General features: G+C 47.0%; 2 protein-coding genes across 4 annotated transcripts; one reads left to right on the top strand and one right to left on the bottom strand.

Annotated features, from left to right (window-relative positions):
• Nucleotide 1: 1 nt before the first annotated feature.
• On the bottom strand, nt 2-15124 carry TOP3A (DNA topoisomerase III alpha). Of its 2 annotated transcripts, XM_034783268.1 has the most exons (19): nt 14939-15124; nt 12629-12688; nt 11835-11908; nt 11454-11529; nt 10408-10516; nt 9230-9373; nt 8529-8699; nt 8139-8239; nt 7893-7967; nt 7682-7764; nt 7328-7535; nt 6311-6496; nt 5607-5736; nt 4970-5083; nt 4723-4888; nt 4135-4278; nt 3652-3774; nt 2529-3271; nt 2-1113 (listed from the first exon to the last, which is right to left on the bottom strand). In XM_034783268.1, exons 1-19 carry the CDS (start codon nt 15122-15124, stop codon nt 938-940), a joined length of 3069 nt encoding a protein of 1022 aa, XP_034639159.1. In that variant the 3' UTR covers nt 2-937. The 2 variants fall into 2 exon arrangements, with proteins under 2 accessions (XP_034639159.1, XP_034639161.1); XM_034783270.1 differs by lacking the exon at nt 11835-11908 and having other exon boundaries at nt 14939-15077.
• A 1034-nt stretch (nt 15125-16158) lies between these two features.
• On the top strand, nt 16159-26022 carry SMCR8 (SMCR8-C9orf72 complex subunit). 2 transcript variants are annotated; one of them, XM_034783272.1, is made up of 2 exons: nt 16159-19175; nt 22890-23049. In XM_034783272.1, the coding sequence occupies exons 1-2, from the start codon at nt 16962-16964 to the stop codon at nt 22911-22913; spliced, it is 2238 nt and encodes a 745-aa protein (XP_034639163.1). In that variant the 5' UTR covers nt 16159-16961; the 3' UTR covers nt 22914-23049. The 2 variants fall into 2 exon arrangements, with proteins under 2 accessions (XP_034639163.1, XP_034639162.1); XM_034783271.1 differs by having other exon boundaries at nt 16163-19309; nt 22890-26022.
• Nucleotides 26023-27738: the final 1716 nt, after the last annotated feature.

Genomic DNA, 27738 nt, shown 5'->3' with positions numbered 1-27738 from the left:
GTAAAATAGAGTTCTCCTTTTTATTAAAAGGCACATCAATCTGCCCCAAATAATTTGCATTAACTAGCAGCTTCATTAAGTTCCCTTGCTCACAGTGTCCAAGGAGTAGCTGGGTTCTAAATTCAATATCAACTTAAGTGCAGGTTCTCTTGTTTGAGCACTTGCACTGAGCTCCCTCTCCAGGGCAAGGGATTGAGGCTTTACTTTCTCTGCTGTTAATTCTCCTTTGAGGCAAGGGCCAGGGGTGTTGGGGAACAGACTGACTGACTAACCCCAACCTCGAAGAGTAACTTAAAATATCAAATCCCACCCTGTGAGAAGCCAGAAAAACTGATTCACAACCATCAACAGATGGTTTCCTGGACAGCATCATCCCTAACTGCTCCCTGGTCTGCAAACAACCCACACCAGCTGCTCCAGCAGTGTGGGTAAAAGGTTTCCTCCATTTCCTTTAGTGCTACTCTTTGTGGCCCCCTACTATTTCCTAGACAGAAGGGCCTGGGGGAATGGAGGCTGTGGCGAGATTTGGGGTTGGCAGCTCTGTGAAAGTCCTGTCCCACTTCCCAACAACCATCTGTATTTTTCTCCAAAGCTTTAGCTGAGAAGGGGTTTTGGAAACAATGCCTGTGTTTACAAAATATCCCCCAGCATAATAATAAACCAAGGAAGGCAGCAGTAGTTGAGCCTCCTTTAGAAGATAGCCCAGTGTCTGAATAAGTCAGAATGAAACTTTCCAAGGCGTAGTTGAGTGTGCTGGTCACCACCAAGAGAAGATGCGCTTTAGCCACTATTTCCAGGAAGTAGTTTAAACACAAGCCCCAGAGACATTCTGCTTTTAAAATCCACTGCATCTCTACAGCCAGCCACTCCTGGAGCAGTTCAGGACTCTGGCTTTTTTTAATGTTTCCTACAAGAGCATCCCATCTACTGTCCTTCCTCAGTGGTCCTGAGGACACGTCTTCCTGGTGTGACCAAGCTGGTGGCAAATGCCACAGGTTCGTTGTCTCTTGGCAGTAGGTCCTTTCTCAGAAGAGAAAGTACTTGGTCTTTTAGCTTTGCTACCAGACCCTCTTGAGTGCCCATCGCTCCTGAATTGGTTTGAAGAGAAGGCTCCTGCAGAGAGAGGGAGAGAAAGTTGGTTCTAAGCAGTTTAACACCATGTGAGCCACAGGAATAGGGGAACAGTGATGAGGGGACATGGCCAGGGAGTTTGGGTCCATTTATTAATCCCACTCTTCAAAGTGTTCAAGAAACTAAAGATGCTTCTGTCTTGTTTGGATTTATATGTTCTTGGGCAGCATCGTGCAGCTCTGGGCTAGTGCACGAGATCAAAAGGAGACACTTATCCCAGTTGTCAGTTTAAACTATACAAGAGTCCAAACTGAGAACAGCAAAAATAGTAGAGTGTAGACTTGACTTTAGCTAATTTCACTCCCCCCCCCCCCACCAAGTTTTCTAAAAATAGCCTGATTAAAAAAAAAATTGGAACAAAGGTCACATTTAAAAACTCGAGTCCCTTTAAAAAAAAACTTTCTGTACCTACTATAAGTGAAAGGAGCTGTACAGCCATCTTTTTTCAGCACACCAGGAATAGTCACTTTCACTGTTACCCCCATATGGTCAGTTTCTCTGTTGCTGAAGAGACCATTAGAAATAAAAGGGAGCAGGAAAAAAAACTTCTTTTTAAAACTAACCAAATAAAGGAATAAAAGGATTCCAGATAGGATTTAAAGTGTTTAAAAACAGCTAACTGTGTCCCTTTAACATCTGATTCCAGCTGTTGTCCCTCTGAGGAAGGTTTGATGCTGCCCCACCTGGCAGTTTTAGCTCTTCCCATTAAGAAGAAATACAAGAGGGAGGATGATCCACTTTTAATGGAGCTTAAACAGAGGGAGCAGCTCAGTTGGTGGGATGAAATGCAGCTCCAGTGCCAGCAGAGGGCGTGGAAGCACCAAATTGTTGCCCACTCCCCTTTTCAATCTCTCATCCACTCACCAACAGCTTTTTTGAAAACAGATATTTCCAGTTGGCAGGACGTTCCCCAGCCAATGAAGTTTAGGTTAGGAAAGGTTAAGAGCTCTGTGCATTGAACTGTGCCTTTGAAATGAATATCCACTCCGCTTACCACAGCCAGCCGTGAGATGTCCCATTACCTGAATAAATCCGCTCAGACCTAAATTGGATCAGGGCCCCTGTGTACCTGTTATATGCCCTGCTTTAGCTCAGTCGAAGGGACAGCAATTTAAGCCAGATTTCTGAGTTTCCTTATTGTTACAAAGAACCAGGTAAGATTTTTAGAATAAACTGACCGTTCTTTAAAGGGCATATCTAATGCATTTCAACCGAGTTATCTTACAGCAGCCCGAGTCCCTCTGCCAAGTTCTGTAGCTCTACAATCCTTTTCCTATTTGTATCTTAAGTGTTTTAAGATGGTGCCCAGTCTCTCCCGTCAGTTCAGCTTGAAAATACAGCCCCCCCGCCATTCCATCCCACCCAAACCCCAACTCCGAGCACGAGCCCAGCCTCACCTGGGGCCACGTTTTCATCCACCCACTGGAAGAAGCCGCACTGCTGCTCTCTCGGCTTCGGGCAGGTGTGGAATTGACGCCCTTTGTTGGGTCCCTCCTTCTGGACAGTGCGTGTGATGGCCGGCTGATCGCACTTACACATCACGCCACCGCCCCCTCCGCCCGAGTCGAAACCGTTGCTTCCATAGCGACCCAGACCTCTTCCTCCTCCTCCTCCTCCTCCTCCAAGGCTCCTGAAGCTTCCTGGAGGCCTTTCACCCAAGGAATCCGGGGGTGCAGAAAAGCTCCTGTGGGTTACGCTGTTTCCATCATCTGATTGTTGATCGGCCCAGAGGAAGAAGTTGCAGCTGCCGGCACTGCATTTATAGAACTGCCTGCCCTGGTTGGGCCCTTCTTTACGCACCGTGAGCAATGCTGCCTCCTCCCGACAGTTGCACACCACAGCATTGTTCTCGGCAGCAGCGGCAGGAGCTGGATGACGAGCAGCTCGGGGTGCTCTTGCTGCACCAGGGTTTGTGGTAGGTCTCACGTGGCCATTCTCATAGCTGGCCATGTGGTTAAGGGACTGGTTGGCTTGTAGGTAGTTAGCTGGCAGGTTGACTGACTGTACCGGTCTGGATGGTCCTTGTAAATATTTCAGGTCCAAGATCTCTCTCAACATCTCATCGCAACCTCCAATACAGCCAACAAATTCCAGGGGCAGCAGGGGTGGGACGCTACCTCGCTTGAACTTAAATTTCAGCCTAAATGAAAAATTAGAATCCGTACCTCAGATCAGAGTTCTCCCCCTCTTGGGACCTCCATGTCTTTGCTGGAACTGTGAGGATCACCATGCTTATTCTACCTGCCCTCCTGGCCTTGTGCTACACCCATCATTCATCCAGTCTAGGAGGAATGGACTGCACTTCGTTGGATGCTTGTCAGTGTTGCTTTTAAAGCGGCCATAGCCAGATAAAGCATCCGCCTCAGACTGTCCTGGGACTGGATGTACTGTCTCTGCAGCAATCCAAGCCCAGCTCAAAAACTGGACATGGCTTCCTACAGAGTAGTGCAGGCCACTGCGGCTGACCAGTATGTTCTACGGGGCAGTTGTGTGTTTCTGTATTTAACTCACGCTACTCACCTATGAACCGGATGGGGTTTACACACGGCACAGACACTGTCATCCTTGCTGACTTCCAGCACAGAGTCAGGAAACCACACAGCCGCTTTACAGGTAGGATAGCTCACACAGCCGAGATAAAACCTGAGAAGGGGAGTAAATGGCTAGTATGAGGAAGAGGAATAATCAAGAGAACTCATCAGCCACTCCACCTGCAGTTGCAAAGCTTATGGGACAGGGATCAGCAGCCCACTGTTAAAGACGAGTTTTATAAAAGCGATCATGTGCTTCCAGAATCGCAGCTCGACTGGGTATGCACTGCTCTTGCAGCTGAACATTGGCCTGATGCCCAGGGGCCTGGTGGCATAACCACACACCTGGTCATTGTAGCTTAGATGCCTCGTGAGGGGGAGAAGGGCTGGGAGAGTGCTCTATGCTGAGCTACAAGGGAGCCACACAACGTTAACATGCTGAGCTGTCATCTGCTTAACAGAGATCACTGACCCGCCATTCTTCTTGCTCTTCAGGACCATGTCACTGTTGCACTGTGGACATTTCCGAATGGAGACGGGCATGGCTGGGTAGATCTCCTCTTGCTGCGCAAGTGCCGTTACTTCTCCGAAATACTGAGACAAAGCCTGATCCAACCTGGAAAGAAACACACACAGTCGCATTGGTTTCCTCTGCCATGAGCATTTACATTGGCTCTCATTCTCCGTACGACGGAGATGGTGGGTGAGTAGCTGCTCCCACAGCTGGGCTCCAACGAACTTCACAATAAGTCCGTTTAGGAATGTCATGAGGAAAAAAAAATCATCCATTTCAGTCGTGGTGTGGGTGCAACTCCAGAGGTCAGCACAGACTGCCACCTTCTGACACCAGCTCTGAAGCTGCCCACTAGATGGAAACGAAGGGTTGTTACACAGCATCAGCACTCAAACTTCACGCCTCCTCTTGGAAATGCCGATGCACATGTCACGGAAATAAGCTCTGACGTGATCAGAGCCCCAGACACGAAGCTAAGTCCTCCACTTTCCTTGCTGCTCTTCTGGGCGACCGCAGAGGCGAAGCGGGGGTTTTACTGATACTCACTTGTTGGCTTTGGCCACGGCTTCGGTGAAGACTTTCTGGTACTTCTCGATCTGCTGCCTCAGCACCACAAATTTGTCCTTCCTCCCCTCGCAAATCAGCTTCAGATCAGCCTCCAGTTCAGCGCGAAGGTCAGGTTTTGACATCTCGTAGCCCATAGAATCGTAGCCTGAGGAACGATACCATGCTTTAAGCGAAAGGAAGGGATAGCGAAGGCATTTTCACGCCTAATTACAATCATCGTCCTTACCTTCTACCAGCCCCATGCCCAGGTGCCCCGGAAGGAACCTCTGATCTGGAGTAAGCCCCACGTACATCCGTGACTTGATGGTCTCGATGTGCTCAGCGTGAGTGGCATCAGTCCCTGAAAGTGGTCGTGCAGTCATTTAATAGCTGGCATGAAGAACCCATCAGGGCTCTACAAGCTGGTATTTACTAATGCAGAGACCTGGGATGCTAAATACAGGCACAAATTTATCACGATGGGCAAGTACAGGCCTATGCTGCCCTCATCTCCCACTGACTCCAATGCCAATTGTAAGGGAGCCTCGGAGGCCACAACTGGGCCCTAAATAGATTCAGATGGGAAGTAAAGCTGTATCTCCAGTGAGCTAAACTGCAATCTGCAGAGTCCTATACAGACTCGGCCTGTAGCTCCTCCCCCCCTTCCATTACTCCATAAGTTACTTTGGGAATGCAAGTGTCCACACAACTGCTTTTATCTTGTGTCAGCTGTATTTAGAGAAATCTCCACCTGGTGGAAGAGAGAGACCATTACAGCTACAGATTTAACAGAGCACGGCGAAAGGGGGAGAGGTATACAAACTCCATTCTGCTAGACAGCATGAGGTCAGGGTCACACGGTTCCATATGCTGCGGATACTGACCGATGCCATGTTTCTCCATGAGTGAAATGAGATCGGCTTCGGTGAGGAGCTGGGGTGGGCTGGTCTCCCCATCCACCATCTCCACGGTGGTGGGCTGAAAGCGAGACCCCCTCTCGTACACTGGGAGAACCTGAAGGAGGGAGAGAAGTACAAACTCCAATGAAACAACCTTCTGCAACGTTTGTTTAAGATCGAATTTAAAAACCCAAAGCAGGCGTGGGTCTAGGGGTGCTGCAGGAGACTCGTGTCTCATTCCCTGGGGTTTAACACGGAGCATGCTCAATATCGGGGAAGAAAAAGTGGGCCCAGCATTGTTCAACAGTGACCCCTTTTGGCAAGTTAAGGGACAGCACCAACAAGTTTGCAAAAAAAAGAATCAGGTCCTCATGCAGGCCAGTGCCATGTCCATTCCTCAGGAGGTAAAATGGGGGAGGGGGAAGGGAAGTGAGCACTCAAAACCGCCAAAATGAGCTGCAGAGGTCTTCAGGTGAGAGATGAACCTCGGGGTAGAACAACTGAAACAAGGGAGTTCTCAGTGGAAGTCCTGCAGGTACATCTGACAGCAGAATTTGGCCCTTAAGTATTTACACATCCGCATAGAGCCTAGGCAAGCTTAACTGCTGAGTAACATTAAACCCAGTTGCATCTTGTAATGATCCCTCCCCAATTTACCATCTCACAAACGCTTTGATCGAGACGGTTACCTTGTCACTCCACTTCTCATAAGGATAGACGTCCAGATAGTTTCTGGCCAGGATCATGAGCCCATGAGCAACAAATCGCTCATTAGCAATGTCAATCTCCACAGTTGTTTCTTGTCCCTTGGCATCCTGGGAGCAGCAAGCCAAAAAGTGACGCACAATGAATTCATACAGTCGCTGTTCATTCCCCTAAGAACACATGAAGAGAAGAGGGTCAGGAGTCTCCTCCAAATAAAGGACACCCCACTCATACAAGTATAGGTTTAAGAGCCCTCTTTCAGAACGCAAGAACCTTGGGACCAGAAGTGAAGACATCAAAAGGAATCCAGTAGAAGTGCAGATCAGAGCAAGAGATTAAGAGTCAAGAGACCTGGGTTCTATTCCTAGCTATACCACTGACCTTGTTAGGTAAGTCATTTAGCCTCTGTGCTTTAAAATACATCTAATAGGTACCTGTACACCTCTGTTAAGCACTAAGATCTTTGCATGAAAAGGACTTATAATAATAATTACTCCCCTCAGTCACAAAGCAGGACTTTAAAACATCACTTGCTTCAGGCTGTCAAGCGGTTTAGGTCCCTATGTTTTAAAACAAGTGTCTATAAGGAAAAGGTCCTGTATGCACTGAAAACAGCATCTCCTTTGTATTGGGACTCATGAGGAAATGTAACTAGGGGCAGTGAACAGCTTTAGGATAAGCAAAGAGAACCTCCACTGAAGATCTGATGTGGACTTCAAAGGTCAAAACTTGGAAGTGGGTAAGAGGTGCATATTTCCAGTTTAGATTTTCTATAGCACCTAGTATTTTTCAGCCAGTTTTCTGTGCAGAAACATTTATTATCAGGGTAGCATATTTTAGAAAGGATCTTTCAGGAGCGAAATCCACTTCTGAAGCTATGGAAAGTAATTCCATTTGCTAATAATTGCACAGCAAGCCCCTGTCTGCTAGAATCACCATGTTACCCAGTCACTGGTAAGGTGCACTGTCAATAGCAGAAATCCACTCTGTGTTAGACTCACCTGCAGGTTACATGCATATTTAGTGGGGTGAATGGGAGGGTGAGCCTGATCGGATTTGGTCCCATTCCGAGGGGTTGGCCCACCCCGGTCTAGAATCCCCTGTGCAAAGGCTCCCCAGTTGGGGTCTTCGGTCTGCTCTTGTACCAAAGAAGAGAGGTTTAGGTCTTTGGGGAAAATGTTGGTCTCAGTTCGGGGATAGCTTATGTACCTTAGAGACAAAAAGAAAAACAAATCAATCACACTGGATGCTGACCAGTCACCGTTCCTCTTGTGGGTTCTTCCCATTTCCGATGAAGGGTCTGCTGTTTTGTAACAGGTATTTAATTCCAGCACATCCAGGTCTGGAATTCTTACCCTTGAGTGTAGAGCTTTTCTGCTATTTTCATGGTTTCTTTGGCATTTATTTTCAGCTTGCGGGAAGCCAGCTTCTCAAGTTCCTGTGTCATAAAGAGACAAAGAAGAACGGGAATATTCACCACACAAACCTGGCCAGTCACTAAAACTCGTATTCAATGCTCCTTTAAAAAAAAAAAAATTTTTTTTAGCATCATCATATCAAACATACCACAGTGTCTAGTGCCAGGGGCCTCCATTTGCTCTTCGGTTTGCTCCCAATCTCGGCAACAGTTGCCGTCGGATCCTAAGCACAGAGCACGCAGAAAGGAAAGTCAAACGGAAGTGTCTAAATGGAGTGCTGTTCAAAGGTGCCCATGAGGCAGCAGCTGCTGTCTAATGCTTCTGCCAACCAGAAGGTAAAAGGTAGAAAGGCTTGTTTGATACCGGACCCTGTATGGTTGACAAGGTTTCCTACCTCCATACACATGTGGTACAGGACAAGGCATGCTGTGTGGTTAAAGAGTCGGTTCCTCTTCCAGTTGAAGTCTACCATGCCGTCCTCATGTTCATGGGTCACTGCATTGAAAAGGAAGTCACCACATCAGAGAGGTGGTACAAAGCAAGACTGCACTGGCTAGACAGGGACGGAAAAGGGGGCCATAGAAAGCTCGCATACTTTTGGGAAACCTTCCCAACTGTGCTGAATGGCCATGGCAAAGGAAGGGGAAAATGGCACGTCTGTAGCAATGTCTGTGCATTACACAGAAGCATCTCCCTCATTCGTATTTTTCAGTCAAGCCGTGCTTCGTTTCCTTTTCAAAAGCACTGAACCCTGAGAGCACTGCACTAATGTCCCAGAACATACCTTTAATTTTATAGAAGGCCTCAGGAACAAAGGCCTGGATGGCTTTAAACCTTTCTACCACAAATCCCAGAGTTGGGAACTGACAGCTACCATAGCTGATCAACTGCTCGGCTAGAACGTTGGGGAAGAGCTTCTGGAGCCTCAGGGTCTGGAATCTGGTGAAGGCGGCACCTGGAAGAAAACAAAAAGGGATTTTAAAGTTGGGATAATCATTTTAAAAAGTAATCACACTACCTGCAAGCTTGGTTTCGGTTACTCAATTGATATGAAATGCAGAGGCCAAGCAAGTGTCACAGAAATAGTTAAGAACCTAACAGCTCCTTCAAAGAGCAACTATTTTATTGGAAACAACTGAGTGACAGCATGATCTATTGGTCTCAGAGCTAAATCTCCTGCCCCAGAAATCAATTTTTGCATTTCTATCTCATGTCACGGGGATGTGCAAATAGATGACTTTGAACCACTATCACCTGCTGTGCTTTGGAAGAATAAACAACGAGAGCTCTTTATCCTGGAACTAACACAATAGCCTAAAGGAGTTGAGATACTTTAACCCCTCCACTTTGTGAGCTGTATATTGATAGCAAAGCAATGAAAGCTCCCGAACATCAATTACCTGCCAGGGCAATTTTACAGAATCCCTTTAAGGAGAGATTTACAGAGCATCAAAAACTTAGCTACTGCCCACCCTAGCTTCATACCTATCCTAAGGTCCAGCTCCTGTCTGACATCCACAGCATCGCTAATGTTCTGATTGGGTTGGACGAGGTTCTCACAGGCTGCTCTTACGGCACGAGGAGTGATCTCGGAAAAGCGGGCTCGGAACACCTGAAGGCTTGGCTTCACTGTCAACCAGAAAGAGGGATCAAACATGATTTTCAACCCAATGGCAGAGACTGAACACTCAGTGATTTCCTTTAAAACTATCGGTAGTAGAACCAGAACCAGTTTAAGCTTTCAAAGTAACCCCATTCAAGGTAGACGACATATATAGGCTGATCTGGAGTCCAAAAATAAAGTCCTTTTTAGACCACTGAAGCTTTATAATGTCCTAGTTAGTTTCACGGATTTCACTCTTGTAAATCTAGTTTAAAAACAAAAACAAAAGACCCACATCTAGTAAGTGGGGGCCATTTTTATATCTTTGCAGTCAAAAGGATCCAGGTGATGGTTTCCAATGACACCCTTCTGCACTCCCAAGTGCAGCTCCCAAAACTGGCCTAGAGTTATCATAACATAAATGGAAAAGTGCTGACAAGGCCTCTAGCAGTGGGAGAGAGGGACAGAGGAAAAAGCTCAGTTACTTTGGAGAGAATAGAAACCTAAGTTACTCCTGCTTGGTCATCTTAATGTGACTCCATTCACAGTCCCCATCTCATCTCTTTACATTATCTGGGAAGTGAACTGGGCAGTGACAATTAAGCAAGCCTAGATGGAATTTCACTGTATGGGTAGAAAGATGGGTTTACAATACAGCTGAGAAAATTCTACGTTCACTTCTGATACCCAACATTACCAGACAGCCAAGACGAGCTTTTATACCTTGACTGCAAGTTCTGTCCAACTTAAACTGTATATTTTGGCTATGGAAGCAATAAATGTGTTGGACAAAAACCCCTCACTAAATGTTAACCCAGTCCATACCAGCTGTGCTGCCTCCACCCACCAAGACTCCGTTGAAATCAATGGACTGGAAATGTAGCCCCGTTGCTGGTGACGTGTTACATTAACACATCCCTGGTACAGTCAACACCACAGCCAGTGCATTCTACTTGGATCTACTGCAAACATTCAGCAGCAGCCTTTGGGGTTACATTGCTGTACAAGATATCTTTTTAGTCAGCATTTCAAAGAATGAAACAGTAAGACCTCCACCCACCAGCTTTGCAAACGTGGATTATCTCAAAACCAATGTTCTCTCCTTCTCGATCGCAGTCGGTCCAGATCACCAGAGCCTGGCACTGCCGGGCTTCTCGTTCTAGGGTTTTCTGAGATGAGAGAATGGCACAGCATGAGACACAGCAAGTCACTTATCATGCCATCTAATTTGTGATTAGTCCAGGAGTGAATCACCAACAGCAACGTCAACAGTCTAACTTGATCTTGAAACGGAACACGTATCCATAGCGACAAATTTATTATAGTGAATTGTTCTGATTTTCCATTCTATTGCATGCAACATATCCCATTATTCTAGCCTTACTGACTGCAGAGATGTATGTGCACGAGACCACCACGTGTGTACTTTTTCCTCTCTCTTGTGCATATATCTGAAATTAACTGCATTGGCTGCTCTGCACATTTTTAACTAAAATATAATTTTATTCATACAAAACACACCAGAGAGAGTAGAACCTCATTGATTTTCCCTAAGCTAATTAGGGGAGTGTTCAGGCATTGTACTAATTTCCTGGTTGCAAAGGGGTGCTGGCATAACGCTGTATGAGAGCAGTGCCACGTGGCCATTTATGAGAACAAGATGTGTATCTCACGAGGCTAGTCAGTGAGCTAACAGATTTTGATGACTATAGTAAATACTCACTTATCTGCATCCATTTTATACAAAAATAGTCATTATCTAAATTTGGATCGTGTCCCTTAATATGTTTTATTAAACACAGGACTTTCCGATGTAATCTAGATGGAACTGGGGCCATTAATACTTTGATTCCAATAGAGGGGATTCTACTTCAAATAAATCAGTCCTTTGACCTGACTGCCTAATTGTGCGTAGGCTAGGAAACTAAGTTCAAAGGCAGACAGCATGTATAGTCTGAAGAACGAGAGAGAAAATATTTATGTTGGCTACAGTCCCAGAGAGCTAAAGGTTATGGCCAGAGGTCCAGTCCTCTCTCTGTCTGCACCAATATTTGTGGAACCTGTCACTAATATTTGAGTATCACGTAGCCTTTTAAAAGCACATACCTTAATATCCACAAAGTTTTCAGGGCAGTATTTCTCAATTTCAGCTTCAAAGAGTACAAGTGGGTTGCAGCTATACCTGGGGAAGAGATGATAAACAGCAGGACTTAATGTACAAAAGAAATCAAAACATTCACAAGCGATTACCTGGTGCTTTCTATCTTTTACTGGTGTACTGATGAAGTGCCAGAATGGTGGTTACATACTGTCCTTGTCTTAGATGAGGACACTGGTATACATACACATTAGCCAGTTCATTAATTGTCATAAGTTACATTTCACAGGCTGACCTTAAAAGGCTCATTGCGCTGCACATGTCAGCATAAAAAAAAAAAAAGATGCCAAGCAGCATGTCACCAGCTCTCTCAGATCAGAGGTACTAACCATTTGCGAAATGGCATCTTAAAGTCATGAGCCAGCACATGTCCCGAAACAGAGGTCATCGCCACAGTAACATTCTGCAGGAAATGGATTCAGACAATTAGTTTCTAATAGTTGCTTCTGTTTTGCTAAAGCCAGGTTACGTTGGTGTCCACGAGCTCCAGACACAAGGCTCTCATTTGATGGATCAGACACATCAGTTTCTTGTCAATGATATCTGCCTTGCTTCTATTGACATAGTAATAGTTCTCCCTTCCAGCCATAGCTGAGCATTGTACACACGTTATTGTATATAATCTGGGAATTCTGAATATATGAGTGATCAGATGGAAAATGCCTCCTTGACTTAATAATGCTTAGCATATATGGAGAGCTTTTCATTGATGGATCTCACAATGCTATTTTACAGATGGGAAAACCAGTGCAGAGAGATGTAAAGTGACTTCAGGCCACACTGGAGGTCAGTGGCAGAGCCAGACGTAGAAGTCAGATCTCTTGACTCTTAGACCTGGCCCTTGACCACTGAACCATACTGTATCTGTAGGAGATAAAGACAGCACAACACTAATAGTGTAAAAGACATTTCCCCGATGTGTTCAAATGGAAACATGAGATCTCAATTTCACAATAATTTGGCCATTCTTCATACACACATTCCTTGCACAGATATCTCCATTACTGAATACATAATTCTGTACCATCGTAGTTAATGTTTTTGTTAGATGATCGATCAGCATTTTGTGTTTCCCTGAACCAGAATGGTTATACAGCGTGATGAAAAAAAGATGGACCCCTACCTGGCCAAACATATGATAGTCATATTCATAGATCTTGTTGAATTTGGAAAACCCTTCTCTCTAGACAAAAAATGGAAAAGATGTTTAAAAAATTGCTCCCCCACAAAAACAAAACAAAACACTCCAAATCAATGTACACAAACAACAGCTATAGCAGAAACCATGTAAATATGTGACAAATGAAAAACAGGCTGCTGGTGTTCAGGTGTCCAATAATTTTTCAGATTAAATTAAATAAGATCTAGAGGAAAGGCAGGCTGAATGGAAATGATACTGGTCATTTATAGAAACATTTGACACTTAATGGTGCTTTACAGTGTCAGAGCACTGTACAACACCCCTGAGAGACATGTTGAAGACTGAAAAATATTCCAAGTTCCCAATGAACAACTGTCAGCTTACAAAAACGACACGTAATTCAGCACACACTGTTCCGAGTGTATCTTCCACTTATCAAGGTTTGTAGAGGTTTCTAGATTGGGCCCAAACATTTCACATTATCTTCTTTGGAAGCATGTTGTTATCTAGATTGATTCAGACCATCAATTCTCAAGTAATCATTATTTTTTTTTACTTCTATCATATCTTTCAACCTAGGATCTACCTGCACTTTTATAAACATTAAGCCTCCCAGCATCCTGCCATAAGGATATTATGGCTATTTTACATAAGGGTAGATTGAGGTACTGAGAGGTTACATGAATTGACCATTGTCACATAACATGGCTTCCTTGACCACGGGATGCTGTTCCAGGAAGAAGGGCTGCTAAGCAGAGATGGGGTCCATCTATCCAGGAAGGGGAAGAGCATATTTGGATACAGTCTGGCTAACCTAGTGAGGAGGGCTTTAAACTAAGTTCGACAGGGGCAGATGACAAAAGCCCACAGGTAAGTCAAAAACATGGAGACCTGGGAAAAGGGTCAGATCTGGCGGGAGCATGGGCTGTTATAGCAGGGATAAGGGGGAGATAAGAGAACATACAGGGGAAATCAAATCAGAATCTTAGGGCTTGTCTACATTTACATTTTATAGCGCTCTAACTTGCTGACTCAGGGGGGTGAAAAATCACCCCGGAGTGCAGCAAGTCTGAGCGCTTTAAAGCGCTACTGTAAACAGGTTCCGAGCACTGGGAGCGCATGGAGGTGGATTACCAGGAGCGCTGGGAGAGCTCTCCACACTCGCACTTCAAAGCGCTGCCATGGGAGCGTTCCCGCGACAGCGCTTTGAAGTTTCCAGTGTAGCCATGCCCGTAGAGATCTGTATGCTAATGTGAGAAGTATGGGGAATAAGCAGGAAGAACTTGAAATGCTGGTTAATAAACACAACGATGACATAGTTGGCATCACAGAGGTAGATAATATGCATGACTGGAATATTGGTATAGAAGGGTATAACTCGCCCAGGAAGGGGGAAAAGAGAGGTGTTGCCTTACATGAATGGCAGAACAGGAACAGCACATTGAGTTCTCTGCTCGAACCACTAAATCATATTCACCGTGTTAAAAATTTAAGCCACTGGAATTTGATGAGCAATAACAGCACTGCAAGAAGCAGCATTTTTTGACCTCTAAACCAATTGCATTACATGGCAGGAGATGCGCATGGCTGTTTCAAGTGCTAATATTTCTCACATATACAACAGATTGCAAGTTAGGAACGACAGCTGAAAATTCACCAAGGCAGCACCTCACTAGAACAGACAAGACACAGTCCATATTTCTGTGCGTCTGGAAACAAAGATTAGGACTAAAGAACAGGATTTCAACATTGCTTCAGTCACAAGGGGAAATGAGTCTGGTGCTGTCAGCCTCATCTTGTCCGATATGCATTTGTCCATCTCACCTAACCTGGCCCAGTTCATCTTCAGTAGGAATCTGTTTGGGAAAGGCCAGAGACTGGAATAGCACAAGCTGTTGCATGGAAGGATTGAAGTGCACTGGTAGAGCTCTGCAGAGTGGCCCACGGTTCTAACAAAACATGGTGCTGCAGGTCGGGACTGATTTAAATTGGCACTAAAATGAGGATGCAGCTTGCACATTTCCTGGCTCTAATGGGAGCTCAAGGAGACAATGCAAGCCTTGCATTTTAATGCGATCACAGAAAAATAGCATCAGCTTTAAACAGTCTCAGTAGTGGTATTTAGACTCTCTAGGGCAGCCCCACTATGTTATATCTATTTTAAGACCAAATGAATTAACCCAGAAACAACTGAATGATTGGCAAGTACCCCTAACCAGTTGTTTATGTAGCTGGAGGAACAAAGCACAACTAGAAAGTGACCCAAAAAGAAACCGTTGCTTTTACTCTTACCCGCCTCATTCTGCTATTGGAGAGAATATCTGCAATTCCTCTGGCAGCATCATTTTTCTCTGCCACACAGAGGACCTTCTGAATCTTTCGGAATGTCATATCCTCTGCAGCCTGGGAGAAGAGACTCCAGGACTGAGACAGCAACCTGACCCCACAGCGGGCAAAAAGCCTGGCCTGAAAGTTCATTCTGAGAGCTGAGGGCAGCTCCCAACTTGCCAAGACATGTTGCCCTTTCCTCAGGCTGCTGCCACTTTCCCCGCAATCAGACACCAACGTGTATCAGTAAAAGATTTGGCTTAAGGATTCCACCTCCAGGAGGCGATCTCACACGGTGAGCAACCACTCTAAAGTACCCCCGGCATGATTTTGATGGGGCAGTAGTTAGAGACCTTCAAGCTTCCCCACTGATGTCTGCTGGCAGCTCACTGTAAATTCCACCTCACATGGTTTTAGAAGTTAAAGCAGATGCTAACTCAGGAGGTATATCTGAGCTAGAAGAGATTTCCAGTCCCTTCCCCAATAACAATGCAGTATTTACCCCATCACCCATGTCCTTTCCCCACTAGACTCAACCTCCTGAACCCTCCTCCCCCTCTCAGCCCAATGGCAGGGCTCCCCTCCTCCCTGGCCCCCTCCTCAGCCCAATGACAAGCNCTCAGCCCAATGGCAGGGCTCCCCTCCTCCCTGGCCCCCTCCTCAGCCCAATGACAAGCCCCCCTCAGCCCAATGGCAGGGCTCCCCTCCTCCCTGGCCCCCTCCTCAGCCCAATGACAACCCCCCCTCAGCCCAATGACAAGCCTCCCCTGCCCCCCCTCAGCCCAATGGCAGGGCTCCCCGTCCTCCCTAGCCCCCTCTCAGCCCAATGACAAGCCCCCCCGCCCAATGCCAGGGGATCCCCCTCTCCCCTCAGCCTAATGCCCGGGGCTCCGCTCCCCGCTGCGCTGAGGGCTCCTAGAACCAGGGCGCCACGATTCCCTCCAATACTTCGCCTTCCCTCCTCCCAGCCGAATTCCACGCCGCCGCGGCGCACACTGTCGTGACCAGAGAGGGAAAGGGCGCCGTTCACCTATTTTTACGCCTTGCCGTAAAGTAGCACCGCCGCCTGCGGCGGGCGAGAACTACAACTCCCAAGAGGCCCCGCGGCTTCATTTCTATTTTTAAAAACGGCGATTCGCTTCCGCTCCTGCCCGCGAGGCGCCGCCGCGGCTTTCAATAACGTCTGGAGGGTTACACTGACAGCCGTAAACAGAACACCCTAACCCGGCACCATTTCCGGGTCAGGGGTCACCGCCTGAACGGGTCATGTGATCGGAAGATGGCTGCCGGGCTGCGGGCCCTGTGAGGGAAGTGACGGTTCCTGGTTCGAGCGCCAGCCGGGGAGAAGCGGACCGGGGGCTGGGGGAGCTCGGCTGGCGTTAGCGCCTGGCGCGGCGGAGGCCCCGGGCCGGGGAAGCAGCCCGCCCTCCGTGCTTGCAAGGACAGCCCGAGCTGGCGGGGGCAGAGCCGGCCCCTGCCCGTGCCCGGAGTCGGGGAGAGAACCGGCCCTGGGCGGGAGGCGACCAGCGTGAGCGAGGAGCTGGCGGGGGCGGGCCGCCCCCGGCATCCTGGAGCGGGGGGGGGGGACCGGTCCTTTGGGCTCGTGACTGTGAACCTGGGGTGGGGGAGAGGCTGAGACTGAGCCCCAAGGACGGCGGGAGTTAGGGGTACCTGGAAACGGCGTGAAGCTGATCTCTAGGGGTGCTGAGTGCGTGGCTGGGGCTGAGACAGCTAATCCCGGGGACTGAGAACTAAGGAATATGGGGAACTAACTTGCCAGGCACCTTGGATGAGGAGGGCTGACTCCCTCCCACCCCCCAGAGACCCTGAGGTGGGAGGACCTTAGCCCTGGATAGGGGTTGGGAAAGGAGGCAGTTCCTTTAGTGTGAGAAGGGTTTCTTCCCCTGATGGGTTTTGGTTGATCTTTTCAGTTTTGGGGTTGGGGGAAGGGTTCCCTTTTCCATGTCCTTTCACTCCACCTATAAATATGATCAGCGCCCCTGATGTGGTGGCTTTTACCAGAGAGGAAGAGTTTGAAGAGGAGGCATACAATGAACCATCCCTGCCTGAGGAGTACTCTGTGCCACTGTTCCCCTTTGCTAACCACGGTGCCAACCCCTGGTCCAAGCTTTCAGGCTCCAAGTTCACCAAGGACTTCATTCTCATCTCCGAGTTCTCAGAGCAAGTGGGCCCACAGCCTTTGTTGACCATCCCGGATGATGCCAAAGTTTCTGGCACTTTTGATCTGAACTATTTTTCCCTCCGGATCATGTCTGTGGATTATCAAGCCTCCTTTGTGGGGCACCCTCCTGGATGCTCCTACCCAAAGCTAAACTTTGTGGAGGATTCCAAAGTGGTGTTGGGAGATTCCAAGGAAGGAGCTTTTGCTTATGTGCACCATCTAACTCTTTACGACCTTGAAGCTAGAGGCTTTGTGAGGCCTTTCTGCATGGCGTACATTTCCACTGACGAGCACAAAATCATGCAACAGTTTCAGGAGCTCTCTACAGAGTTCTCCAAAGCATCAGAGTGCTTAAAGACTGGTAACAGGAAAGCTTTTGCCAATGAACTTGAAAAGAAACTGAAAGACCTTGATTACACCAGGACAGTGCTGCACAATGAAACAGAGATACAAAAGAAAGCAAACGACAAAGGATTTTACACAACCCAGGCCATTGAGAAAGCTAATGAACTGGCTAGTGTTGAAAAGTCCATAATTGAGCATCAAGACCTGTTAAAGCAAATCAGGTCATATCCTTATAGAAAACTGAAGGATTCTGATTTCCATCCGTATGAGCCAGAGTGTGCACTGGATCAAGCTAACCCAAGCTTTGATCAAGACTCTACTACCTCTAACCCTGATGAGCCCAGTGAAACGCATCTTTATGCACGGTTGCCATCTTACACCCCTAAACTCATCAAAGCAAAATCTGCCAAATGTTTTGACAAGAAGCTGAAAACCTTGGAGGAACTCTGTGATGTTTATTTTTTCACCCAAACTCTTGATCAGTTAAATCAAATAGAGAAAACATTTAGAGGCGATGTGTGCTACCTTTTGACCAATCAGATCTGTAAAGCACTTTTAAAGCAGCAAAGTATAACTAACTTCCTTTTTGAAGATAAGTCTGTTTTAGATGAAAAACCAGCTGAAAAACAGTACAGTGGTTGTCAGGGATCTAATCAGGACACTGTCAACACCAAGTGTTTGGAAGAATCTCCAATTCCTAAAGTGTTAATCAGCTTGGAATCTTACAAATCTAGTGTGGAGTCTGTACCTATCAAGATGGAGCAGGAGATTGAAGATTCCCAAGAACCAGAAGTGACTGAACCTATTGCTTTTGACCGGGAGAATTTGGAATACCTTGATGCAGACATTAAAGGGAGTATTAGTAGCGGTGAAAGCATTGAGGTTTTGGGAACAGAAAAGTCTACTGCTGTTCTGACAAAATCTGAGAGCCAGGCAAGTTTGCCTATCCACCCAAGTCCACAGGTGGTCAGGAGCAAGGCAGTTAGCAGAAGGACCATCAGTGAGGACAGCATTGAAGTCCTCAGCTTGTGTCCTTCGGAATCTTTGATCCCTGAAGATTTTAAAGCAAGCTACCCAAGTGCCATTAATGAAGAATCTTATGCAGATGTTGAAGGTCGAGGTATTCACGTCAGCCCGAGTTTAAATCCATCGAACGTTGAAGAGATGGAAGGCAATTCTGAACTGGAGAAATTATTGCCAGTTGATTCTGCCTGTTGTATTGGGAAAGAGTCTCCAAACTTTTTAGAGACGCTACCTGACCTAACACACGAACATTGTGATGATGATGATGGTGTGGTCAGTATTCCACCACAGCCATATAGACAGGTGGATCAGGGATTTCATGTGAACTTCACAGACTGTTCTTCACATGATGATGTCTCAGGAGGACTGCTTTCATATGAACTTGATCCGCATTACTTAAGCAGTAGAGAGGCCAGTAGAATTAGTCTGGATGAATACTCAGACTCCACAAGCTACGTGAGCAGTGCAGCTTCCACATGTTCTGAGACTCCTTCTCCGGCTCATCCTCTCAGTCACTTTAATGAAAGGCACAAAAAAAAGGCTGGCCAGAATGCCTTGAAGTTCATTAGGCAATATCCTTTTGCTCATCCTGCAATATATTCTCTGCTCAGTGGAAGGACGCTAATAGTGCTGGGGGAAGATGAAGCAATGGTAAAGAAACTTGTGACTGCTCTCTCCATCTTTGTTCCTAGTTGTGGGGTGTATGCCAAGCCTGTGAAACACTGGGTCACTTCCCCTTTGAATATCATGGATTTTCAGAAGTGGAAGCTGATTGGACTGCAGAGGTAAACTAACAGAGATCTCCTTCAAATAGTAGATTCATGGGCTTATTAATGCTAAGAGGTCCAAGCGAATAGTTCCTTTTTTGAGACTTCTTACGTTAAAAAAGGAAGTATTGAAGGGGAATTGATACTATTGAAACTGGAAGCACACCCTTCCCCCAGTCACTTTCATTGGGTGGGGCTTGTTGCTACACATTTCTGCTTGTTAGGTGTACATGTGTGTCTGTATAAGACAGTGGTCCCCAAACTTTTTATGTCACACCCCACCCAGGGGCCGGGAGCAGTGCCGCGGTTGGGGGCCAAGAGCTGAAGCTGGGACCTCTGCTGGGGGTGGAGCTGGTTGGTGCTACCTCCCTGCCCCCTGCAGGAGCCTCAAACTGCCATACCCCCCCAGAATGTTCCTCTGTGCCCCCCTACGGTGGCGTGCTCTGCAGTTTGGGGACCACTGGTGTAAAGGGTGGTATTTCCTCCAGTACTTTCCTTCCCAGAAATCCTTTTAAGTGTTAAACTTCCAATGCATTCTGTTGGGTGTTAGCCATCAGATTCCTGTTAAAGTCAATGGGAAATCATACAGCTAGAATACCAAAGAGCCCCATCCAGCAAAGTTAAACAAGCAAGTGTATTGGTCCAGGGCTTTGCTGGAGCAGGGCCATAATACTTCAAGGTGTCTCTTTGAATTCCTTCTTGTGCTCCCACCAGAGGGGTCAGAACCTCTTGGGTAGAAGTCTGCTTTTCTTCCAGCTGAAGTTTGTTTTAAATTGTCCTCCTTGTCACATGGGCCTTTAGTTTTCCATTAGGTTTTTATTAAGAAATGTGCTTTTGATTAAATGAAAGGCTAGAACATCTGACCAACAGCAGTTGTTTGAGTTAGAGGGTAAGTGGCCTGCTTGTATCCATGTATTGGCAACCCCGCCAGTCAGGTGATGGGGAGAGAAGCAAAAGTCCTGTTCTGAGCCCTGCGGTGATGTGTCTAAATACAGTGGAACACTTTTAGAGTGAAACCGCACTGTAAAATGGCACAAAAGTCCCAAATTGCTCCATGTGCTGCAAGGGTCAAACTTCAGTTTGGCTTATGGGGAAACTTCTGCTTTAGGTGAAGATATTCGGTGGAAAAGCAGAACTGGAAGAGGGTTTCCCTGGGGCTGTAAGATATTTCTAAAATCTAATTATTCAGTTCTTAAAATGTACGGTATTACTTTGTTTGCTACTATATGAAAACAGTGCCTTTGCATGTTGCATTTTCTACCTTTATAGAATTAAGCTGTGTTCTTGAATGGTACATTTATTCAAGTATCAGAGGGGTAGCCGTGTTAGTCTGAATCTGTAAAAAGCAACAGAGGGTCCTGTGGCACCTTTAAGACTAACTGAAGTATTGGGAGCATAAGCTTTCGTGGGTAAAAACCTCACTTGCATCTGAAGAAGAACCTCACTTCTTCAGATGCAAGAAGTGAGGTTCTTACTCACGAAAGCTTATGCTCCCAATACTTCTGTTAGTCTTAAAGGTGCCACAGGACCCTCTGTTACATTTATTCAAACATCCATGTAAGTCAAAATAACAGTTCTTTAACTGTGCTACCAGTTACTACTGTGCTCTGGCTTTGGTGTCTAGGTGGAGAGTAGAGTTCGGAGGGATGGCTAGTACCCCCTGTTACAGATCAGCAACTCTTCCCTCTGGTTTGAGGGTGAGGTGCGCCTCTCCTGACAAGGCGACCATAACCACGCAGAATTGGGAGCACTGGGTAGAGTTGTTTTAGGGTTATGATTATCTCAGTTAAATCACACACACTTGTTAGGTGACTGCATGTTGTGAATGTCCTTTGACTTCGCATCTCAGCGAGGAATGCCCAGACTCTGTAGTGGAACCCTCTTGTCTAAGGATTGTTTACAAAAAGTTTCTCTACATGTAGAGTTTCACCAACATCAAAGCAACTATCCAGCAAAAATAATTCTGGGGGACATGGTCAGCTGTTGGAAAGAGGACCCCAAAGGCTGTTCCTTCACTTCCAGTAGAGAACAGTAGCAATATTTGCATCTATTCACCAGCGATTTCCTCTTAGTTCTTGCACGCCTCTGGATAGTAGTGACTTTGCTTCGTATCCACCACCTCCCCCACTCAGCAGGAAGCAGTAATTCCCTAGGGGTATAGTATTTAACTTCCAGGTGGTGATTGTGCAGTTAGCACACTGGCTCACCACTGTATTGAACTGGTGCTTGGCTGAGAACTGACAGTCCATTGAAGCAGTTGAGGCATTTCGCTTAAGTTACTCCTGGGGGGATTCTGCGGGAGAGCGCGCCCGGAGAACACCTCCCACCCCCGCAGAATTCCTGTGTTTCTCTGCCAAAAACTGAAGGGAAGCCGCCCAGGGCAGGGGGACAACCACAGGTGCAGGTTTTGGGGGGGGGGTTGCCCCCCAAACAGAGGCAAGGCATGGGGGGGTACACAACGTTATATGCCACTGCCCCCCCCTCACTTCTGCAAGTGCAAAGCTGCCCAGCTGAAGGAAGGAGGCTGAATCTCTGCTCTGCTCACTCTGCAGCTGAAAGCCGCCTCCCGGGTCCTAGTGCTAATTTCGCTACCCTTTTCTGTGCTGGGAGCCTTTCTGTTTTTTGTGGGGGAGTTGAGGGGGTGGGAGAAAGAGGCAGTGGGGGAAGGGGGGGTGGAATAGGACGGGGCCGAGGAATGTGGGAGGGAGGGGAATGGAGAAGAAAAGGGAATAGAGGAATCGTGGGTGGGAAGCGGTATTCCCCTCGGCTCCCCCATTAAGCAGGTCCATCGAACCCTCACCCTGACAAGCCCTACCACCCCACATCTGGACCCCTCCAATGAGCCCCCACAGCACCTGGACCCCCCACACCGACGCCCTCGCCGAGCCCCCTCTCCCCACACCCAGACACCCCCCCCCTCCGCCAAGCCCCACAACCACCTTCACCTGGATCCCCTGCATAGTCCCATTGCCTCTGCACCTGGAACCCCCCAATGAGCCCCTGTGCATCCAGATCTCCCACTGAGCCGCACAGAAACCTCTCACCCCGCACCTGGATCCCCCACACTTGGATCCTGCTGGGCTGAGCCTGCCCACCCACACCAGGTGTGCCTGGCACAGAGGGCAGGGCCCCGAGATGTTTCTGGGGTAGGCCCAGCCCCTGCACTGCGTCCGGCTCAGGTGCAGGCGCACTGCCGAGCCCCTGTACTAGGAGGGGGGGGCTTCAGGGTGATCTCCCACCTCAGTGCCGCCAGTGGCCTCTGCTCCCCATGCCATGCTGTGACCACATTTATTTATTGACAAATAACATGTGCAGAATTTTAAAGTATTGTACATATTTTTAATTTTTTGGTGCAGAATTCCCTCAGGAGTATTTCAGTGTAAGCCGAGGTTCACTGTGGACACCTTTATAGGCTCTTCTACATTCGATCTCTGCTACCAAATCCAAGTGACAAGTGTCCTCTTAAAGATGATCACACTGTAGTTTATGAAATCTTTCAATCTAGTTTCTACAAACGTCGTGTCTTTGTATCATCTGTCAGTGTTTCACAGCTTCCCTTGTGTTCCTTAGCATGCTGTATCTCTCTTCTCTTTCGCAGAGTGGTTTCCCCTGCTGGTGTTAATACGCTGCACTCCTTGGGTCGATACAGCCGGTACATCAGCATTCTGGATGCAGACAGTAAGACTCTACGCTGCCCCCTTTATAAAGGAACCCTGGTGCCCAGGCTTGCTGATCACCGCACTCAGATCAAACGAGGAAGCACCTACTATATGCATGTCCAAAATATTCTAACTCAGCTGTGTTCTAAGGCCTTCCTGTACGCCTTCTGCCATCACTTGCACCTTCCCATCAACGAAACCGAAACAGAGGAATCCATTGTGTCTCGCAGGATGAACTTTCTGAAACTTCATCTGGGACTTGTGAATGAAGATGTCAAAGTGGTACAGTACCTAGCAGAGCTGTTGAAATTGCAGTACATTCAGGAACCTGTCAGCGGTATTAACCCTATGCTCAGATTTGACTACGTTCCCAGCTTTTTGTACAAAATTTAGTATCACCTGGGCTGCCCTTCTGTGGACTCTGATTTTGATGAAGATCATCTGTGCTTGACTTGGCTATTTACAAATATCTGATATATCGGGAAGAATGCAAAGCAGTCAACATATTTGCAAGCAAGAGTCTGCTGTGTAGAAAACAGTGTCTGAAGGGACCTGATTTCTGTGCGACTCCCAGCAGCTGAGAACTGGATGTGTTGTACCCCAGCAAAGAAATGAGATCTAAAAATATTGGCCACTCCATCCTTAAATGTTAAAGGGACACTGTCAACTTTTAAAAACCTTACTAAGAACACCATTCCTTTCATGTTCATGGCGCAGGGAGGGTGGGAGAAGTCGGCTGTCCTTATGGGGTGACATCTGACGAGTAGCGTCCAGTCCCCTCAATGCATGTTAACTTGTATATTCAAGTTAAAACTTCGCATTTTCCTGGCAACATCAGCGTTGCTAGTGCATAGACAGGAGTGAAGTATGACCCCTGTGGATTTTGACTATTTTATATATACAGCAAAATACATTTGCCCAAGTGTAGGGGTGATACTGATATATATATATATATATTAAAGCTTCCAACCATGATGGAGGCTAAAAATTACCTGCCCACATTAAATAGTTCACAGTGCCCCTTTGCATTGTCTGTGCTGGTTAATGGTTCATGGAATTGATTGTTGCTGAGCCTATGAGCTAGAGATCAAAGCGTGTATTCTTCTGTTGACTTCTCAGCTTTGCTGGAAGACGAAAAGGTGGAAGGAGTCCTTCTGTATCTTAGACTGCACGGAGGCCCCCCCTTCAGTGTGAATGTAGAGCACCGTGCCTTGTTAATTTGCAGCGTTCTCTTTTCTTGATGACCTGGGGATGGGGAAGGAGACCTCCAAGTCTTTAAAGCTTGCTAGGACTTCGCAGCACTGCTGTGGTGTAACCTTGAAGGAAATATGCTAGTTGAATAGCAAAAAGGGCCCCTGTTGGTTGCTCTCTCAGTGTAGAGAACGAATAGTGTAACTCGGCTGAAGCTGCACGCAGGGGGGGATGGGGACAAGGAGCCTCTTAGGCCAGGTGCTCAGGCGGGATCGGGAATGAATGTACTTGGAGGAAATGTTTTATCCTTTGTAGTTTTGTGTTGGGGGCTAGATTTGCATTGGATAGGAAAATGAGCGTAGGTTCGGCGGCAGCGAATGCTGCTTCTGGCTCTGGCTCACCACTCCAAGTTAGTTAGTTATTTTTAATGCCATGCCTTTGCAACTTCTCTACTACCTCTCCCATAGCATCCCTTGGGTGGTTCTGGATGCTGCATGCAGTGCTGCGTTTCACTGAGCCTATTCGTTGGATATTGAGGACTTTCAAAGCTCCTCCCACATTGCAAACTGTGCCAGAACCTTCCTATTGCCTTTATGGTGAGTGCCGAAGGATTCATGCTTTGCTTTTGTCATGCATCTCTTCCTTCCAGGAGAATCTCCGAGGAGGTTACATCTCATCCACTGCCACCCCTTGGCTAGAGATTACTGCAGTACATCTGATGCCAGCCCCCAAAGTTCTTTTACGTGAGAGAAAAGTCTGGGTGGAAAACATCACCTTGGTTTTATTTCTTTTTAGCACTGTTCTTGTCTGATTCGGGGGGAACATGGGTTTTACTAGAGTAGCTGAACTGTGTGTGTATATATATATTTTTTAAACCTCTGTCTAATGTGATTATGTGAGACAGTGCTGAAATTGAATGTAAATTTCTAATGTACCAGAGGAAGCTGCAATGCAGAGTGTTGGGTTTGTTCGTGTGTTTTAGATTCCGTTGATGCGATAGCTGCGCTCTTATGTAACGTGCATCCCAAACAAAGAGAGGCTCCTTAGAGCCATATTGTTCCTAGCGTCCATAGTGCTGCAACACTGACTCCTCCTCACACCGAGAAACGTCTTTGAGACAGAACTGAAGCAGACCTGGGGGAAGCAATGGGGAGGGAAGACCGTCTTAAGTGTTAGTATCACTACTATAGTGAGACCAGGTGAAGCAGGAAATAGTGAGTTACCGCAAGCTCACTAAAGTCGGAGGTTGCTTGTGATTTTTAGCATGCAGGCGGGAGCCAGCGTAAAATAGCTTTTTGCTGAAGGGCTGAGCAGTGTGTGCATGTGTCCCGTCAGCTTCACATGTGTCTGCGCACCACGCTGCAGAATTGTTTTCACATTTAAAGAGCATGTTTAAAGAACTTTTCTTTCTCAGATTCTAAATGTGACCGCCTGTATGCAGCTGTTGCATGTGAACTGGGTCTGCTAAGTGAAAGCTATTTTTATACTTCTATAAAAACACTGTAATGTACTAGGTGACTGAAGCCACTGCTTGTTAAATCAAGGGTTTGTCTTAATAACCTTAAGCCTAGACAAGATTCCAAGTAGAAAAAGAACAGCTGGGATCATAAGTGACTAATACAGGTAATACGATTCAGTCATAACCTCTCGGCCTATTAATTGATGGAGTGGAAATCTATTCGTCTCAAGACCTCACCTTTGTACTGAAAAATAACCTGACACTAATTGGGAGTGAGGAGGGTAAGATGTATTGAAGTCCGTGGAGACTTTTGTGTCTCCCTAGCTGACAGGCTGGTGATGGTTGCAGGATACAGTATTACGGGACTTTCTCGTTACAGCAGCCTTTATCTGTACTTTGTGTAATCAGACTCCTAAGGTGGTCAGTGAAGATTCTCATTTTTCTCTATGTGCAAACTGCAATGGTGTCTACTGTTCTGTAAGGTGGGGTTAGCAGCAGTTGGGCTTCCACCAGTCTGAGTCCCCTGAGCTACCTCCCACAATGCAATTCTTCTTAATTTCAGAATCTTCCCCCCTCACCCCCCTTTGGGGGTGATCCTGGACCATTTGACCTGCCCCTTTTGCTCCCGATTAAGAGGGACATGCAACTTTTATTTGCTTTAATGTTGAGCGAGCAGTGCAGGTAAACCTGCTTCAGGAAACAGAGGCTTAGCTAACCTTGTAGCACAGAGACGGTTCCACTGAAAGTAGCTAGGCACAGCGGGAGTGGGTCTTAAACCTGAACTGGTAGATCCTTGTTGCTTGTGATTCCCTTTTCCTTTCATCCAGTGAGGGGGAAACCTACGGAAACCTGAACTGGCTGACAGTGGTTGGAAAGTTGATGCAACTCTTACACGTTGCGTCTCTTGACTGAAAGCTTTTAGAGTTTGTGGATTTACTGTATTGTAAGAGTCCATGCTTAGGCACTTTAAGACTTTACCTGGTCCTTAACCATGTTTCCTCAACACCTTCAGCTATCAGGAACCATTCATTAATTAGGAACTTAATACTAATGGTCCCCAGTGCTGATACTGACATGCACATCAATAACTGGTTTATACTGGCATTGTCACTGCAAAGGCCAAGGTAAAACACCAGGGCATGTTGCGATTCAGCCACACCTTTTATACCAGAAGTGGGACCAGACCCTGCTGGGTTAGGAGTTGCTGCTGTGCATTACTAAGTGAAGTCCCTCCCCCTGAAGGCCTGCAGACCCAGAGTCATGTTGTGCTTCTGTACATGCCACCAGCATGCACCCTACGACACGCTGCATGGCTGGCTGTGGTTCCCACTTCCGATTTTTGCGTTGTCTGTGTCAGGGAGATGTGGTTTGTCAGCCCCACATGAGAATTCATCAGAGCAAAGCTCTCCCGTGGCCTTCTGCTGACTAGCCAGGACAGCGGGTTGCAATTACTGCCCTCTCCCTTCCTGTGTTTGAAGATGTATTGTTGGCGTGCACTCTTAATTCACCTAGCCTCATGCTTTCAGATACAACCATTAGGATGGTCAGCCATACGGAGGGCGGTGATGTTAATCCTCCACCAGCTCTGTTTCTCACAGACTAGTGCTCAGATTTACCTTAAGCCAGGAGTGATCATTTCTAAGCAGCTCAAAAGCTGTTTTGCCTTTAAACTATAATAGTAAGTACTGCCTGTGCTATAGCAATCGAAATCCATCACTTTTGAAGGGGTTGGATATGTGGCTGGGGTTTGAAAGCCCGTAGGACTGACTGAGGGCTCTGCATCGCATGCCCTTCTCGGTTTTCATTAGGCTGCAGAATCAGTGCGGTCAGAAAGCTTGATGGTGCAAGATACTGAGTGCCCAACTCCCGTTCGGACTCAGTGCCTGGGAGGTTTGGGCCCCCAGTGGACGGCAGGGAGCTGCTACACACATGGGGCTGCTGTTGGGTTACAGCAGTTACAAAAGCCAACCGTCCCAGTGAAAAGCTAGAACAAGCGTTACAACTGGAAATTCAGTGAGCTGCAAAGGAGACTGGTCCTGAAATACAGAGCTCCTGTTGTCCACTGGACCCCAAGTGAATAGTGCTACGTAAGGGCTTACGTCGGCACAGCTTCGTCTCAGGGGTGTGAAAAATTACTT

Source organism: Trachemys scripta, chromosome 10 (assembly GCF_013100865.1).
Source record: "Trachemys scripta elegans isolate TJP31775 chromosome 10, CAS_Tse_1.0, whole genome shotgun sequence".
NCBI classification, from domain to species: Eukaryota; Metazoa; Chordata; order Testudines; family Emydidae; genus Trachemys; species Trachemys scripta.
Note: the sequence above shows the minus strand (reverse complement) of the source record. Positions and strands in the feature narration are given on the sequence as shown.